The sequence below is a fragment of the Molothrus aeneus genome, chromosome 17 (genome assembly GCF_037042795.1).
Source record: "Molothrus aeneus isolate 106 chromosome 17, BPBGC_Maene_1.0, whole genome shotgun sequence".
In the NCBI taxonomy this organism is placed as follows: domain Eukaryota; kingdom Metazoa; phylum Chordata; class Aves; order Passeriformes; family Icteridae; genus Molothrus; species Molothrus aeneus.
Window position 1 is genome coordinate 8,542,207 of NC_089662.1, and position 18,572 is coordinate 8,560,778.

At 42.0% G+C, this 18,572-nt stretch overlaps 1 protein-coding gene across 3 annotated transcripts in view; it reads right to left on the minus strand.

The window, feature by feature from the left end:
• Nucleotides 1–18,572, minus strand: part of ZBTB46 (zinc finger and BTB domain containing 46) — a 48,364-nt gene that overhangs the window by 12,919 nt on the left and 16,873 nt on the right. For all 3 annotated transcript variants that reach the window (XM_066561581.1, XM_066561582.1, XM_066561580.1), the window contains exon 6: nucleotides 3,420–3,701. In XM_066561581.1, coding sequence (XP_066417678.1) covers nucleotides 3,420–3,701 — 282 coding nt within the window. The remainder of the gene's footprint in view (nucleotides 1–3,419; nucleotides 3,702–18,572) is intronic.

Here is an 18,572-nt window from a genome sequence, read left to right on the forward strand (position 1 = left end):
TGAAAGTTTTCTTTTTTTTTTAATGAGAAAACAAGGATGCAAACTAACCACCTCATTTTCTGATGAAAATTAAAATTCTCCTTCTCTCGATTATACTTGGCAAAACCATCTCAAAACATTCGACTGAAGCCTTTGAGACTTCTGGCTGCGTGATGTAACCATGTGGAACAATGCTACCAAAGTTCAGGCTCATAAATGAAATAAAACACGTTATTAAACCAAGGAGCTCTGCAGAGCAGAGTGGAAATCACACAACAACCACCTGCTTTTGGAGACAAACCAGGAAAACATGGCAAGAGCAGGAAAACTCTCATGATATCTTATCTGAAAGGCATCCCCAGCAATAACCCAGGCAGGTTCAGTAACCAAGAGTTCCCCAGACAGCCTCGGTGTTACCCATGAGTAACTCACACATTTTTTTTCTGCAAAATCTGAGTGTTCCAGGTTTCTGAGCAGCATATGAACAACGTCAATCTTGATCACACATCATGAACATCAAACTCTCAGAGCCCTTCAGCTGCAGGTTATCTGGCAACTGTGCTACCCAAATGGCAAGGTATTTAAATTTTCCCTTCTGATTTTAAATGAGTTTGAACTGGCTAACTTCAGAAATTCACCATAGTGATACAACACCCCCACACACACATTCTGGGCTTCATTTTCCACCAGCAGAATGACAAGTTCATACCTCATATGATCAGATAATAAATTAGTTAAAAAGAACACGTGGTAAAATGAAAACCTTGGGATATCCTCTAATTTTTAAAACAGGAAGAATTATGTGGAAGATCAAGTGAAAACTTTTAATGTGTGCAGTAACTTGGAGAATAATATCCCCTTTAGAAATGGCTCATCCAAATTTTAAACATGTTTAACACCCTCTTTGCATCTGTCCACCTCCATTAAGTCCTTTATCCTTCAGGAAGAAAAAAATCAAAACAAAACCTGAATACTGCTCCTTCAGGCACTTATGTACTGCAGTGCTTTCTAAGAGAAGATAATCCAGTGATAGCAGCCAAGATTAAAAAACACTTCACTTCTTTACAGTCAGAGAGACTGATCACTTATAATCCCTGAAATTAGTGCATTTCTTTTCAAACCAAGACAGATGAAAACTGCTGGGTTTGGTTGTCTTGTTAAATTCAGGCTTTTTCAGTGTGCTCCTACCTACTTACTCCTCCTTTTTTTTTTTAAATATAACACAGGACTTAAAATGACTCAACATCCTCAAATTGTTTTTGAAGAAAAATGTCAAAAACACCTACAAAGCCAGCACCAACCTAGACTGTGCTTTTACATCTCCACCATCTTCCTACCACTTGCTTCACTGTCATTTTATACACTGAAAATTCTCATCAAACTTGATGTTCTGTTGTATTCAGTAATGACCACTTAAAAGGGAATCTTATATCACAAGATCTTTTTCAAGGGACTAAAATAAATTGATACCTGTGAATCTGAATAAGATGAAAGAAAAATATGTCTCTTAACTCCTGGCTTCTATAAAAATCCTCTTACCAGGCCACAGCCACATCCCTGACTGCTGTGAGAGCTACAGACCAAGCAGGCAGCCTTCCTTTTGACTTGGGCATTTCACTTTGCTTCCATGAAGATGAGATAATTGAAGCTCAGCTGAATGAAATTCAAGTAACAGTGAGAAGACTGGAAAATAAGGACCTTAAATACAGGCTGGACAGGACCTCTGGGCCATGGCACCCCTCGGTGAGATATCAACTACCCCCTTTTCTACCTGTATCAAGCTTTATTTTAAACCCAGCTGTCTCCTGCTGTACCATGCCCCTCCTCAAGCTCTGCTTCTCAGGTGGTTGGGCAATCTCTAATTTTTAACCTGGATTTATGACTGCTTTGTACACATTTATCTTATGTCAAGTGGTGCTGCAGTTTTTAAGTACAACCTAAAATCCTCCAACAAGGAGAAGGATGATGGATAGAGGGCAGCCCTGCCATTATTCCAATTTATCAAGACAGAAGATGAAATTACTGATTTCACCTGTCAGGAGCCACAGACCCGAAGCTGTGGTGCATCCATCACCCACAGTCACACACTGACCCAGGCTCCCACCCCTCCCTGGGCCAGCTCAGGGCACCCTGCCACTGAACTGAGCCACATCTGTGCTGCTCCACTGCAACTGAGGGATTTTCAACCCTGCAGCCCAATCTGAACCATCTAAATCTGATTTAACTGGAGATCCTTCGGGAAGTGAGTTACTGTGAAAGAAACCAGAACCCTGCACCAGCCATTCCCCACAAATATTTAAGCTACAGAATAAGGCACAGAAACTTGAAGGTTCTTGGATTTTTTTAAAAAACCAATCCCACTGTTCAGACACAAGAAGTGAAAAGAGACACTAAGTTTGACACTGCATTGTGCAATTATTTCCCTTTGTCACACAACTCCAGGGGTCAGCTGGCCACTTGGATGGGGTTGGGAGCACCCTGGTCTAGTGGAAAGTGTCCCTGCCCATGACAAGGGGCTGGAAAAATATGATCTTCAAAGTCCCTTCCAACCCAAAGCATTCTGCAATTCTGTGATTCATTCTCTACTTCTATGACCATTAAAGTTATCTATCTTTTCCCATTGAGGAAACCAAAAGAAAATAGAATAATAGGTATCCTAAGTGACCTTTCATTCTATTTACTTGGTCAGTTTTCTCAGCATAGATAAACTTTTTCTTCTGGAAATTAACATGTAATATTCAGAAAACTGTTGCTTGCTCTATTCCATTTCACAAATTATGGACCTTCTCAGAGCATTACTAAAATACAGCATTAATAATTTCTTCCTTTATGCACTAGAGAATCAGGCTACAATGAAGAAAACACAAAAATATGCTGAAAAATCAGCTGTCCACACCTAATGGTTCACATCGGCTGTCTCCAACAGAACACCAGTAGAAAAACATTCATTTCCAGGTGCAAGTACAACAAAATCAATAGCTGCTCACTACTTGCAGGTCTAAAATTAAACTGCAAGAAGTAAAGATCATGCAATCTACAACATCCCAATTGTTCCCACAGACACAGGTGCAAGCTTCAAGCTGTTCAACATCAATCAAGTTTGGATTCAAAACCTTTCCCATAACGACTCAAATACTTTGTGTTTTGTTTGTAAGTACCACTGTGCAAACGAGCCAAACAGAAATCTCAGGGCAAGCACTACAGGCTGAGTATTTTCTTCTATGACCAGCAGTTAACAACAAAGCTGGATCAATATCAGACTAAAGTTTCCATATTTTATGGAAAGTGGGATTAAGCAGGACTTAAACCTGGATATAAACACACCAGCATTAACAAACAAGGCGGTGACCTCTATTTTCTTCTCGCTAAAGATTTCCCTTAAAGCAACACTAAAAAATAAAAAATATAGGAAAAAAAAAACCAGAAGAAGGCCAACTTACGGGAGAGCGAGTGGGTGCCTTTGGGGAGGTACTCGAAGAGCAGCGAGCTGTCCTCGCTCAGCATGTCGGCTTTCAGCGACAGCAAACTGTTCTTGCTCATCAGAGCCGCACGCAGGTTGGCGACAGTGGCTGCCTGCAGCGCATCCTCCTTGTCCGGAGTCAGGGGCTGCTGGATGTAGCTGGACTCCCCCGCCAGCAGCGCCTCCTCCACGTTGCTGTAGGGCTCCGGCCGCTCCACCCGGCTGTCCGAGCTGCTGGGCTCCGTCCCGGCCGCATCGGCGCCTGCAGCGGGGGAGACGCGGTCAGAGACGGGGGGAACTGCGGGAGCGGCCCCACCGCGGGGCACGAGCACAGCCAGGAAGGCAGCAACGCTTCTGCTGGCTTTGCTTTGCACGGGAGTGCTGCCCTCAGCCCCCTTTTCCTGCCCTCACCCCCCTTTTCCTGCCTCATCCCCCTTTTCCTGCCCCACACCCGGGGGTTCTGTTTTTCCAGCCCTTTCCCTCCTGCCTCACCACCCGGGCTTCAGTTCAGTACCACACACCATTGAAGACAGGGCAGAGGATGTGTATTTTATCCACAGCCTGGATAAGACTACTTATTTATCTTAAATTAAGATTTCAGGATAGTTTGCTAGTGCTGAAATTACATTCAGAGGTTTAAATTGTGTTTTCTCCCTAATTTTAGGGAGAAAAAACACTTCTCTCCACTTAGCCCAAATTTTTACTCTTTGCTTCTTCCCCATGATGAAGGTTTTGAGAAACTCAGTAATAAACAGCCTCTAAAAGTGGAGTACTGAGTATAAATCCCTTGGGATTCTGAAAAATACATAGCAACCATTGGTTTCCAGCATATATCACAGGATGGGTTTTATACAGAAACGTTACAGTAAAAAAACCCCAAACTGATCAGCCACTTTACAACATATAACAAACTATATAACTATAAAGAAACGGTATAAAAATATAACACATTAGTAACAAATATATCAATTACTGAACCCTTTTCCTGCCCCACACCCTGGGGTTCTGTTTTTCCAGCCCCTTCCCTCCTGCCTCACCACCTGGGCTTCAGTTCAGTACCACACATTATGAAGACAGGGCAGAGGATGTGTATTTTATCCACAGCCTGGATAAGATTATTTATCTTAAACTAAGATTTCAGGATAGTTTGCTAGTAGTGAAATTACATTCAAAGGTTTAAGTTGTGTTTTCTCCCTAATTTTACACTCCACTTAGCCCAAATTTTCACTCTTTGTTTCTTCCCCATTATGAAGGTTTTGAGAAGCCCAGTAATAAACAGCTTCTAATAGTGGGGTGATGGGTATAAACCCCTTAGGGTCACTTTCTGAAAAATACACAGCAACCACTGGTTACCAGCATATTTCACAAAGTGGCTTTTATACAGAAATGTTACAGTTAAAAAAACCCAAACTGATCAGCCACTTTACAACATGTAACTACAAAGAAACTGTATAAAAATATAACATATTAGTAACAAATATATCAATTACTGAACCCAACCAAAACCAAACAAAAGTTATGATAAAGTAAACTTCTTCCTGCAAAAACACAGTTTATTGTTGTATATTTGGGGAGGTCTAATTGAAGAGCCTCTGTTGTTTGAACTTTGACTCTCTTATCAGCTTAAATAATTTATGTATTTTTGTGTAAAGAAAAATGACTCTCAGACTCCTCTCTATTCTTCACATGAAACAACAAAAAATTACACACAAAAAGGGCTGTTAGCCCATTTAAAAGTGCATAAAACAAATTGCAATTACCTACTCCACAATCTGCAGCAGCAAACACAGCTGACACACTCAAAGCCCAGCTGAGCACCTGGCAAACGGAGCTGAAGCTTCCCAACAAACTTATGCCTTTGTGGCATTTCTCCTATCAGGGAGAAGGAAAAAAAATCCATATCCAAAGAGAAAGCACAGATAATGAGCTATCAGGTGGAGAAAGAAGCTGTTTTACAGATCCTGAATATTTTATTGCCTCCTAGTTTAAAAGAGATTTAAATCTACTTAATGCAAGAGGGAACTATTAGAGCTCAAACCAGTGGTAGAACACTTACAAAATTAATACCTACTGCTTCCATAAATTCACTTTGCACTCTTCAGGGCAAGGAATTCAGGTGTTGTCCACACACAGCACTGCAATAAACTCACTCCTGCACAGAAGCTCAGGAGAAGGGAGGAGGCAGAGGGGGACAAACCAGCCCTTGGTTTCCACAACTTCAAACCAGGGCAAGGCATTAATCTGCAGAGCCTTATTAAAAAATGCCAATGAGGACACTGGTACCGTGCCCACCTCCTGTAACCTGGAAAACAGCTGAAGGAAGATCATTATTTTTATCTCCATTTCACAGGTGGTGGCTGCCTGAGAAAGACGTGGGGACTCGCTCAAGGTGCCCAGCCTGCAGAGCCAGGAGCAGCCAGCAAATTTCCCAGTCCCAGCTCAGGGCATATCAGATTCCAGAACATGTTCAGATTGGTTTAACTAAGCTGCACTGTTCTGCCAGTACATCCTACTGCTGAAAGTTGTTCCTTAAAAAAACAAACAACCTCAAAGCAAAGAAGAAGGAAAAAGCAATCATAGGCAGAGTGCTCCCACACCCTGGAGAGGTAGGGAATGCCCAAGGCTGGGGGCTACAAACACAGTAGGAAGTTCATAACTGTGTACTACCAGAGATGCTCTCTGTTTAAAACAAGCCATTTTCCCTCCTCCATCTGTGTTTTGCTTGTATAATTTCATATTATCAGTTTTATTAAATCTTAGCCAAGCAGAAGAATTGAAATGCTTTGAATTTTTATGTATTTTGTCATCCCTCCGTTAGGGGCTCACAGGATATCCACTTTTCTAGATGATAATGAAGGTTTTTTAAAAACAAGCCAGCATGCCTACATAAAGAAAAACTACAAGACAGTAAAAACCAGCAGCTGTTACAAAAAGTGGTTAAGGAAGCAAATGAAACTTTAGCCCATTAAACTGGTAAGGTAACAGAGCTTCATCACATCACAGCCACAATAATACCACTGTCCCACCGCCTGCATGGGGAATCACAGCACATAACTCAGGCCACAAAGGGTGTTTGCCCACAAAACTGCATTCCCAGATAACCAGGCAGGCAGGGAATCACCTTGTGCTTTCTGCACTCCTTTTCAGAGCCTGCTACAGCTGCTGATTGACAGTTGCCAGCATTGGCTGCTGCCCGCTGCACATAAACACTAATTGCTAAAACACACGCAGATTAATTGTAACCACAACAAGACATTAAATGTTCCTCAAAAGCCAAGATTAGAGACAGACAGTGAAATAGATGCTTCAGAGCTTCCAGTATTTATAGCTGATGTAATCTAATCAAACACACATTATGGCAAAATAAATATCCACTTAGTCACATAAGTACTAAAATACTCTCAGCACACCAAAACCCAAAAAAATGCACCAAGTTCCTCTCCACAGTGCCTCCAAAACCACTTCTCTTTTCTCTAGAATGCAGCTCCTTTTGACAAGATTTAGCCAAAGAATTATATGAATCAAAAGCATCCATCACTTCCCAGTAATCCAAACTGTTTACTACAGTGCCTCAGCCCCATGTAAACCAGGCTTTAGTCAATGAGCTTCTATTCTGCAATTATTCACTGCCACGGGCCCAGAGCTCCATCCCAGCCCTCCAGAGCTCGTTTTTCACCCTGCTGGGACAGCCCTGTGACTGCAGGGCTGCACACACAGGAAATCCCGAGCTAAACACGGCATTAATGCTGCTTGAAAACTGAGCTCATTAGTCTCTTTAGCAAATCATTATTTTGCAGTTATTCTATTACACCAGCCTACTTTCCAAAACACAGAAGCTTTAGAAAAGCTTTCTTAAATTTGTTGACTTGGGTGAATATTTTCTTGTTAGCTTTTATTGTCAAATAAAACACAGAGCCTATTTTTTGACAATTTTGGTCACAGTACTTCTATACAATTCTGAAAACAACAGTAAAGTTCTTAACTACACATGAAGCATCACATAACAGGGATGCAAGGACTGCAAGCACCTTTTCACAGAGGTCACCCATCCCAACTGAGCTCAAAACACACTTCATTCCCAGCCACACAGACCAGGCAGGCTTTAACAGATCCATGAAGAGGAACAGACCTCACACCAAGACAACAGGAGCAGTAAAATATTCCCAGCACACTCAGGGTGGCTACTGTGTGAGCTCTGGAAGTCCTATAAACTGAGCTCCTGTCACAAACCCAGGAATGGGAAAAGCAAGTTGCACCAATCACAAAAAATCAAGCACTACAGACAGTTGTCAGCCCCTTGGAAAGGGCTATGGCACAAATCAAAGTAATGCAATGTACTGAAAGTATCCAAATGTTAATGTGATAATTTATTTTCAAAGATCTAGGAAGAAGCTGACAGTAAAAAGCATTAAACCCAGTCCAACAACTGAACAAAACACACATGCCATCCCAGAAACAGCAAGGAAAGGCTCCATTTTAAAGACTCCATTTACTACTTTAATTAATTACTTTAATACACAAACCAATTTTCGCTCTTGTATTTCTTCTCCCTGCTTTTGTCATTTTTTCTCATTACAGCTTAAACTCAGCTGTTACCAAAGTACCTCCTCAGCGTCTGCTTCTCTCACACCACTTATTTCTTGTTTGTACTGTGTTTTAACCTTCTCAGTAAACCCCCAGTGGGGTTTCCCAGACTCCCAATGCTATTATTCTCTTTCATAGTTCTTTTTTTAAAATTATTTCTCCTCTTTTCATCCTTTATTCCTGCTCTCTCATGTAGACAGTTGAACACCTAGAAATCAGTAGCTGGAGAACTAAACCCATGAGAAGGGAGAAAGGAGTGAATAAAAGCCATACAAGGTTGCATCTGCTGCTGGAAAACTCAAAGCAGAAACAAGCTTTATTCCCAAGAACTAAATGCAACGTTTTGCAAGGTGTCTCTCTCTCTCAATATTGCTCTTTTCATCACAGTCTGGAGGTAAGAGGGGATCAGAAATCTGTCATCTCCTCCTCACAGCCCCGATCAGGGTGGCAGGAGCACAAAGCAGGGACGTGGTGGCCCCAGTCTCTGGGGCTGTGTGACAGAGGTGACCCCCAGCAGTGAGGGGGAGCCAGCCACAGGCACAGGAATACTTCAAAGGAGAGGAACAGCACCTCACCTACCATTTACAGAGCTTTAAAGCAGCTCCTGTGTGTTTCTCCACCTGCCTGGCAAATTTCAGGAATCTCTGAGGAGCCCTCCCAAGCTGCACTGGAGTGCAGGGGTGGTTCATGAGCACACCTTCCTCAGCTGGAGTCTCACCCCTCAGCATCTGCAGTAAACTCCCTGCAAGTCCCACAATTGGCAATTCAAGGTAGCTGCCACAAAGACACTGGCAATTCAAGGTAGCTGCCACAAAAAGCTCCTGAGCCTTTTCTGTAGCTCACCCCACCTGCAGGACCCAATTTGGCAGAGTGAGGGTGGAAAGGTGAACTGAAGGGCAGACACCTCTGGGGACAGGAGTCCTGCTGTCAGCAAGGCAAGAACCCAGGAAAATCCAGTCTGGAGAGAGGAGCAGCTGGACCTAATCTGAAGCAGCATCACCAGCAGACAGGGGAGTGAGAAGTCATCCTGACCTAGGGCAGCATTACTGCTCTGTCACCTGGAGTCATCTTTAAGAACTGCAGAATAAATTAGGTTGAAAGCGACTTCAGAGCTATTTTAGAGTAAGATTCCAGTGGCTTGTACAGCCCAGTTGTGAATATCAGCAGGGAAGACAGAGTACAACTTCCCCAGGTCCTTTCTCCACCTTTTGACCACTTTGTGAAGAATCTCCTCCTTTCACCCTGTGAGAATCTCCCTTCCTGTAACTCATCCATTACCTCTCATCCTTTCTCAGCCCACATCTGAGAAGGGTCTGGCCCTGGATAATCCACCTACCCCCCTTCTCTTCTCCAAGATTTTAAACCAAGCTGTCTCAGCCTCTCCTCACACATCATCTTGATGGCCTCAGCTGCTCTTGCTCAAGCTTGTCAAAGTCTTTTTTGGCCTGGAGATCCCCAAAGTGGATCCTGAACTCCAACTGCTGTTCCTAAGGCAGGCAGCCAGCCTCTGCTGGCTGTGAGGGCACACAGGCTCCTCTTCAGCTCCTTGCTCACCAGGAGACATTTTCTGCAAAGCTGCTTTTCTCTCCTTGGCTGCCAACCCAGCCTGCTGCACAGGGCTACGCTGTGCCACATGCAGGACTTCACACTTGTCTTGGTGGAATTGCTGCTGTGCCTGGCACCGCTGCCTTCCAGCCAATCACCCCTCCCAGCCTGGTGCCACCCAACATCCCACCACACAAGTTGTTAATGAACAAAGTCAACAGCATCAGGCCTGGAAGCAGCCTGGGATGGATGTGGGGCAGATGTTTTGGATCTCCTGCACACAGCTGGGTAATTTTTAGTGTGATGGAAAACACAATTTTTTTTCTGTTTACAAGCAGAAAGGGAAGAGATCCCAGCATCAGCAACTTCTCCCATGCCAAATTCCTGCACCCTCCCCTGCTACTCCCTCAGTGGCACCAAGACTACACATATAGTCATGATTGAACTTGAGACAGGAACCAATATGTTAAAAATAAATTGATTTATTTAAAAAAAGTTATATTTAAATGCAGATCAGCTCTCCAGTCTGGTTCTCTACATGGTCACACAGAGATTTTCACCGGAACAACTGCAGGAGAGCGTGGGGATGCAATTCAGTACCAAAGGAAAGTGGGAGCCACTTAAACTCAGCTTTTGTTTCAGGTGCACTGGCAGAATGTGACCCAAAAAAACTTAGGTGAAATAAAAGACTTAATTTTCTGAGGTTCTTCAACCTATCTGGGTCAAGTATCTGCCTGACAGTTGATTTTATCTAGAATTCCAGGGATGATGTTTCTTCTGTAAGTTTAGGAAGGTTTGGCTTGATCTCCTTCTGTACAAAAGGCAATTAATTTTTAAACTCTCAGGGAAAAAAAAAAGAAAAAAAAACCTTTCATTTCATAGTGTGGTTTTTGATTGGGAATTAAAAAAAAAAAAAAAGAGCACACAGGCTGGCAGCAAAATGACAATCTTTTACAATCTTTTACCAGCTGCTAAAAATATCCTTGAAGCTTGTATTTCAGTTCCCTCCTCCTTTCTAACAGAAATCTTCCAAAAGTGTTTCACAACTCACTATTTGTTAAGCAAACCCCAGCATTCTCACCCACTGCAATATTTACATGGGGAAGTGATGCCATGAGCTATATTTGGGTTGATTTGCACTATTTTACAACCATAACAGCAGACATGTGGATACAATAAATGTGCACAGCATTCAGAATCAGCTCCAATTTCCTCAAGCAGGAAACAATCAAGAAAACATAGATATTTAACCACAACACATATGATCATTAAAAACTCTCTTTATGTTGAAGGCTGTAAGATATCTTAAGTGAATCCTTATGGAATCAAAAACTTGGTTTCCTTCAGGCTGTGCTTTCCCAACCCTCTTCTTTCAGGTTTGAGCCCTACCACGGCTTCTCCACCATTTAAAGCAGGGTGACCTGGGACTGTCCAGATTTGAGTTCTCAAAAACACTGTCCTGCAGCAAAGTGCCAATTTCCAGTGCTGCTCCTGTTTCTGGAGGGCTCAGGAGGAGCCCATGCCAGCTGAGGCTCCAATATAACTTTCCAGCCTACAGTCATAGGATGTTCACTCTCTGTGTTTTACCAACAGAAACATTCTCCTCACCAGCTCTAGAACACTACTGCTAAAATAAACCAGCCTTGTTCTACACAAATATGACCTGGTTTTATGTTGCTATTCCAGCAGCATGTTCCAAGCACGAGTGTATCCCCATCTTTCTCTTCCTCAAAACAGTAATCAGTGAACAAGTAACTGGAAAATTCCCTCTACTGCTCCAGGTACCTGGAAAAAAAAATCAATTTTCATCTCTTTCCCGTAATATTTGTTTTTCTACCATTGAATCAAGTTCTGCAAGTTCTGCAGACACTTTCCTGTGGTCAGCAAAAGGAGCTCCTGGCCCAAACCCTGCTGCTTGTTGCTGCTCCCCCACCTCCTGTCAGTGACCTCAACTCAACTGTTCCTCAGGCTACAGAGCAAACCTGGCCAACTGCTGATCTTCCTAAAAAGGACAGAATAGAACAAATCCAAAAAAGAGAGAAATGGTTAAACTGGGTGAGTTAATTGTTTTAGAAACTATTCTAAAGTGGGATAATAAAGTATCCTTGCAGGAGCAGGAATGACTGGGCAGTGCAGAAATACCTTAAGCCACTCTTGTTTCTCCAAAATATGCAGAGAATTGTAGAGTAATTTGAGACTATCACTTTAACAGTAGTGCAAGCTTAACCTCTTTTTCCAAGTCTCTTAATTCAGGCAATAAAAGGAGTGACACTATTCCCTGCTGCTCCTCAGGACAGAGGCAGACACAAACACGAAGGGACAGAAATAAAACATTCAAGTACCACATTAAATATGAATATTAGCACTCATGATATGACAGAATGCTGAGTTATAAACTCTGAAAATCCTCAGAACAAATATTTACCTTTAGAAACAAGTGCCTTGGAAAAAAAAAAAAAAAGAGAGAATAAAAAATTAATCAGAGACCAGTACAGAAAAGCTTGGGTTTGATTCCCAGGCACTGCATCTTAAGAATTAATTCCTATTACATTTTAATGCAAAAGCAGTACTGCAAATAAGGAAATTAAAGTCCTGAACAGGGCTAATTGCAAAGCAGGAATAGAATTGATGTTAAAGTACTAAAAGCTTCTTGATTTCTCACTCATAATTTCAAAGTAAAGAACCAAAAAGGGGGTAAAAGGTTTTTGAAAAGTTAAGATCTCCCTAAAGAAGAGCACAAGGAATAAATAAAATAGTGAGAAGGGCACTCGAGAGAGGGGAAATGCCTCTGATCTCTGGAGTTCAAGCAGATTAACAGAATCAGAACTGCTACCAGGGGGAGGAGGAAGAGGAGGAGGGCTTGGGAGCCTGGGGAAAATGGAATGCAGGGTGGGGAAAGGAAACAGACACTGAGCATTGAGCTAAAGCTGGTTTAGGGTGGAACCATTTTAAAGCCAGGGTGTAGCCAGGGAGTAAGTGTGTCTGGGTTTAAAGCAATGATTTTAGTTTCCAAACTTGAAAATAACCTGACCTAACCCTTCAATAACAGAAACTCCGAAGTTACTCCTGCAAAGATTGTATCCTAATAGCTCCATTAGCCTGTAGCTGTGGTGATACAGAGACCCTGAATTATTCACTGAGCACCCTCTGCTAAATTCTCAATATGGACACAGATCAGTGGTCTTGGGGGTCAGGGATTTTTTTTTTCCTTTGGTTTTGCATTTTGAGGCAATTCTCAGCCATCTCCACACAGCTTCAGGCACACCAAGAGTTCCAGAGAGGGTCCAGAAACCTGGGCAGCTCCTAAGCCCAAGGAATGCAGGCTAAGCCGATTTTGGGCTAAGAAAGAATTCAGGGGGTGGCACAAGAGCACAGAGCTGTAACCCCTCCATGCCTGGTTGCATGGCTGGTCACAGGGCTATCAAAATATCTCCCCAGCAAACCCCCTCAATTGTAGCAAAGATTTTAACACCCTGCACCATAACTGCAATGTCATGGCTGTAAAAGAAGGTGGGGAAATGCAGTAATTAACTTAATTTTCCAAGTGGCAGGCAATTTGTAGTTTACCTACCCTCAAAAATACTCCAACACCTTTCCAATAAGCTGTTTTAATCCAAAACATCTATCCTGCTTAAAAAGTGATCTTTCCAAAACGAGGCATAAAAAAGGTCTAAGTAACAAACTAAAAGTAGGAAATTATTAAAATTTGAGCCTGTGTTGGTTTTTAGGATATCAGACATTGATCTGACAACTGAAATTTTAGGATAAAAAGAAAGAAAGAAATTTCAGCCCACCTTTCAGTCATGGCTGTAACAAACATTTAAACCATTAAAACACCTGAAGTTTTCCCACTGCAACCAGGACTCAGACCATGGCAGGTGGACTGGAGACTCCCTCTCTTCAAAGCAAAAATCCATTCAAAGGAAGAGGAACTGACTGTATTCTGTCCCAGTGACTTTTCTGGCTGGATAATTTCAACTCTGCCCACTTCCAAAACTTCTCTTAGCACCTCCTTCAATACATTCATTTTTGTCTTGTAGAACAAAACAAAAATCTTTGGGAGTTCCTTAAACACCTGAGTCTTGAGTACCAACACCACACTCATCTTTCCCCCCCCCTTTCTCATTTTGCAAAATGTGGATTCCTCTAGTTGGACCAATATGTTTGCCAAATACCACAACAGGAACAGGGGAATTTTCAGGGGAATTACTTATTTAATAATGACTTGCAAATATGAATCAAGGGAAGATCTGAAGATTTGCACTGACAAAGGGACAGAGTCACAGGAAGCCCAGCAGCTTGCTGAGAAAAAAACAACAATGATTTTGTTTCAAGAATAAAATCATCCTGTGCTAAGGCAATCCACACATTCACCTTCCTGTACTCAGGTCCAGAGACGTCACCTGCAGAAACTTCATTGAGCTCATCTGGAACAAGCTCTTCCTTGCCTGCCTCTGAAGCCTTTTGCAATGTAAGCTCCCTATGTGATCCAACTGTTCAGCATCTGTGCTCCCCAACAGCTCCTGTAATCATAATTTGCTCTCTGGAAACCAGGACAGAAAAAGGGATGGGGAATGTTGAGGAGAGCAGCTGTCTCCAGGTTTCCTGGGGAGCAGAGCTCCTGCAGCAGCACTGCAGCCACACGTGTGGCATTGGAAAAGCAGCAACTCCAACAGCTCCTCACCAGGAGGGAGGAAACTTGTGCATAATTAAAGATTTTGATGGGGAAAACGTTAAAGAAACTGTGAGCTCTGCAAAGTCAGGAGGATACAGTAAAGTCCTGCTTGTCCTTCCCATGGAGGTCACCAGTCTGGGCTTACCCAAGTCCTGAAGCTCTTCTGAACAGAGCACAGCAATTCCAATGCATGTGTTAAAGGAAAGAAAAGAGTTCCCAAACCGTGGTGCCTTTAGAAAGGGCTGCTCTGTTTTTAAAATAATTAGCTTCATTTCACAGTCAATTGGCACACAGAAATTCACTTGCAGCTTTTGGGTGCAAACACTCAGAAGATGTGTGGGAGTATTTCCTTGGAAATAAATTCCTGAATCATAACTACCATGCTTGAACTAACACATTAATAAAGTCGTCAATAAATTCTTCAGAAGACACCCTTCAAGTGACAGTTTTCCATTACATGAAGAGACAAAACCAGCAACACTTTGCTGGCTTAACAGTGAAGATACCCAGTCTCTTTTCCAAACACCATCTGATCCTGTAGTCCTCAAGATGTGTAATCCTGAAAAACTTTTAACCAGCAAGGTTAAAGGAACAGGAACCTAAGGCAAATAAAGATGCTGAAGGCACAAGACTACTTCTGAATTTCATAAGAATCTTTGATATGAAAACTAACAAAAACTAAAACATATGTTTCTTTAGAAAATCTCTAAAATTTAAGAAAAAGGCATAAAATAAAAGGCAGACCTGTTCTTCTGGCAAGTCCATGGAGGAAATTCTTCTTGGCTCAAATATGAAGAAAATTATTATTTATAAAAGCCCATCCTTCAGTTTACTTTGGAGAACTGCTGCTTCAAGTTAATGTGTCTTGATGAGGAAAACATATATATGAATGTTTCCTACAAGGAATGAAAGACTGACATCCTGAACAGCCCAAACAGGATGAGAAAGACAAAATCTAATGTGTTTGATGCTAAACAGACAGTCCAAATTAATAAATAGAGACTAGCATGAAAAGATGGTGCTCATCAAGCTTTGTGCTTGACTGACGCCACCCTGAGAAACTGAGAGCTGAATCACAGCCCCAGTCCTGCACCTCAGTTTTCCATTTGCATTCTTCTGCAAATCCCATTTGATCATTCCTTCTTGGATGAAAAAGACAATCTTCATGGCAGACATTAGCAATCTCTTGCTATTTCCATTATGTTAGATTAACATTAATAAGATTACTCCAGACACTCCTTTTTATTTTAATCTCAAAAGTTGTCAGATTCCAAAACTCTCAACAGCACCCCACCAGCATAAGGGAAATCAATGGATTCACACAGAATTTTCTTAGCCTTTCAATTTAAATAAAATCTGTGTCTTTTTTTGAGATATCATTGATTTGCACCTGCCTGTACTGATAAGAATGTTTTTCCCACTGATAGCAGCACCATTGCTGAGTGTGAATGAGCTGAGTTGTTTCAAAACCAAAGTTTCAGTGACTGCAATGTTCTTCTTTGTAATGTAACAGGAATTAAATAATCCTATATATAATAGAAAAGTAGGAAGTAATTCACAAATTTTTCATCTGTGAATATCCTGCCCCAAATAATCACTGAATTTAAAGGGTGATGCAACGGTTACTTGTAAGTTTCCCCTTCCAAAATGCTGCTGAAATGCAGTGCTGTCTGCAACAAGACCAAAAGAGTACCTGACACCATTTTAGGAGGAAGACTGAGCTTTGAAGAAATATTCTCCTTAATCAGCTTTTGCATTTCCAGAATGCAATGTCTGTGTCAGCCCAGCAGCAGAGAGGCATTTGCAAACCACCCCAGTGAACCCAGCAAGAACTTTCAGCCTTAGCAAGCAGCATCTTAAAATAACTGATAGGATCAGAAAAGTGAACGAGCCTCAAAGAACAGAGAGTTCTAGGTAACTTTCTTTCCTCCCAGTTACTTCTGAAAGAACATTCAACACCCATTTCCTCAGTGAGTGAGTAGCTTTCCATCTTAGCTGTGAACATTGCTGATAGGGATACTTTTAAATAAATGAGGTAAAAGAGAGCCCCAGACTATGAAGTCTGTTTTAAAAAATGAAACCTGACATGACTAAATCAAAGACAACTTCAAGCTGAAATTTAAGCACAGCCCAAATACTTGTTACAAGTGTCTGCACTGTCATTACCCATTTGCACACCAAAAAAATCAATTATTCTTCACACTTAGGATTCAAGTCTGCAACATCCCTATAGCACAGCTGAATTCTAACAGGAGAGGGAAGAATCTGGGGTACCAAAATCCAGCTCAAACACTACCCTGTAGCTCAGGATATGAAGTTTGCTGGAAAAAATCTCCCATCTGCTGGATATGGGAAATACTCATGCAAGACCAGAAGACCCTATTGCTTGCAGGTCCCCAGACAGGGATGTTTTTGGGGTAGCAGGGTTGCTTCTACCTCACAGTGAAAGAGCAGCAGCCTCACCTGAGTGCTCATTTGATTTTCCCCAAACCAAGTTTTACCACACAAGAGGCTGCCTGTGGACAAGGTGGCCAAGGTTAATCAAAACTGAACATGTATGGATCTCAAATTCTTTGAAATCATACTGAAAAAATCCCCAAAGACACCACAACCTGACCTACAACACAGGCAGGGCTTGCAGAGACACTCCCTGCTGCTAAGCCCACATGCACCCATTCCACAATTTCAGGCCCCACAATGCAGAGGAACCTCCCAGTCCAGCAGGGCAGAAAGGAGAATTTCACCTGCATTCACCTCTCCAGATGGCCAATCTGGGGAGCCCAGGAGCAGCTCAGTCTCCACACCCCCCCTTGTTCCTCATGGACACACTGCTCTCTGCCAGTTGCCACTGCCAGCACAGGCAGCCCCCACACCTGTTCATTTTTCATTTTGGACAGCAAGAAGTCTTGCCACTCATTTTTTTCTTGTCTTTTACCAGCACTATTGCTGGAATATTGAAACTCTTCCCCCAACCACCACCATCCAGTTGCCCTTTTCCCACCACTGAAACCACCTCCTTTATTGGAAACTGCACTTAAGGCAGGATTTGGAACAAATAATTTGATGTGCCTGCTGACATGCTGTCTCAGCACTGTGCTGAGTCAACCCCCTGAGCCATCTTCCTCTCATCTGAGAGCAGCCACTCCAATTTAATTCCTTGACAATTAGGAATTAAATAATCTAAGTTTCATTCAGCTTCCAGTGATACAACCTCTGCTGTTGTGCACTATTTTCCATAAAGATATTCTGTCTGCACCCAGCTTTCCAAGAGGATCAGAGCTACAGCTCTGTTTCTGCAGCCACTCCAACATGTCTGGTTCACTGCAGGTACCTGTCCAAACCCACATCCCTCAGACAGCACAAGTGATGGAGCTGTTTTTATGGGATGCCGTGGAAAATGAAAACTAGTTGCATGAGAACAGAGACCAAGCAATCCATGCTGAGTCTTCACTCAAAACAAGGATAAAATACATGCATTGCAAAAATTGAGATTCTTCATAAATCACTGTTGCCTTAAATTATCTTGTATTTTTCTTCTGACGTTGTTTAGATTTTATCATCAGCTAATTAGAATAATTACATGCAATTATCTTGCTGCAGCAGATAACCATAAAACATAATAAATTTAAAGACATTTGCAGAATTACTGTTCAATGAAAACCACATTTAAACTCCAATATGTGAGCAACTTCAACCTCCTTTTTCAACCCATAAAGACTTTTAAGACTTTCAGTACTCTTTGTATTGTTTTTTTAATCCAAATTTGGCAACATAAAAGTCTATAATCTCACACACCCTTCTCCTGGTTGACTTGGTATGCAATGAAACACAGGCTAACTCACAGCACAGACTAAGTTCTTGAAGTCAGCTTGAGAGAGTTTACTAACACACTCCCATAAGTCCTTAGAAAAACCCACCAAACTCCTAGTCCAGAAGCATTCCTGAATCTATTTACTGCCACAGATTAATGAATCAAACGGGCCAGCTATCTTGAGTCAAAAAAAATAACTACTGAAGATTCAAAGGAAGTCAAGAAAACAATTTTCTTGCTGGCTACACACTTTAAACACAGCCACTCGTCTCAGACCACAAGCAGTCACACATCAAAATACACTTGAAGCCATAGTGATGCCTCAGAAAAACATGTTGTTCTTGAGAGTTACTAAACACTTATCCTGCCATTACCAGCAAGAAGCTATGGTGGTTTTCTTACCCAAGAGAAAGTGACACCTGAATACCAGGAAATTCTGAAGATGCTATCGGTAAGACTAAATTACACCTGCGTGTGTGGTGTAATTACCTCATCAATATACAGTGAAAGGAAAATTC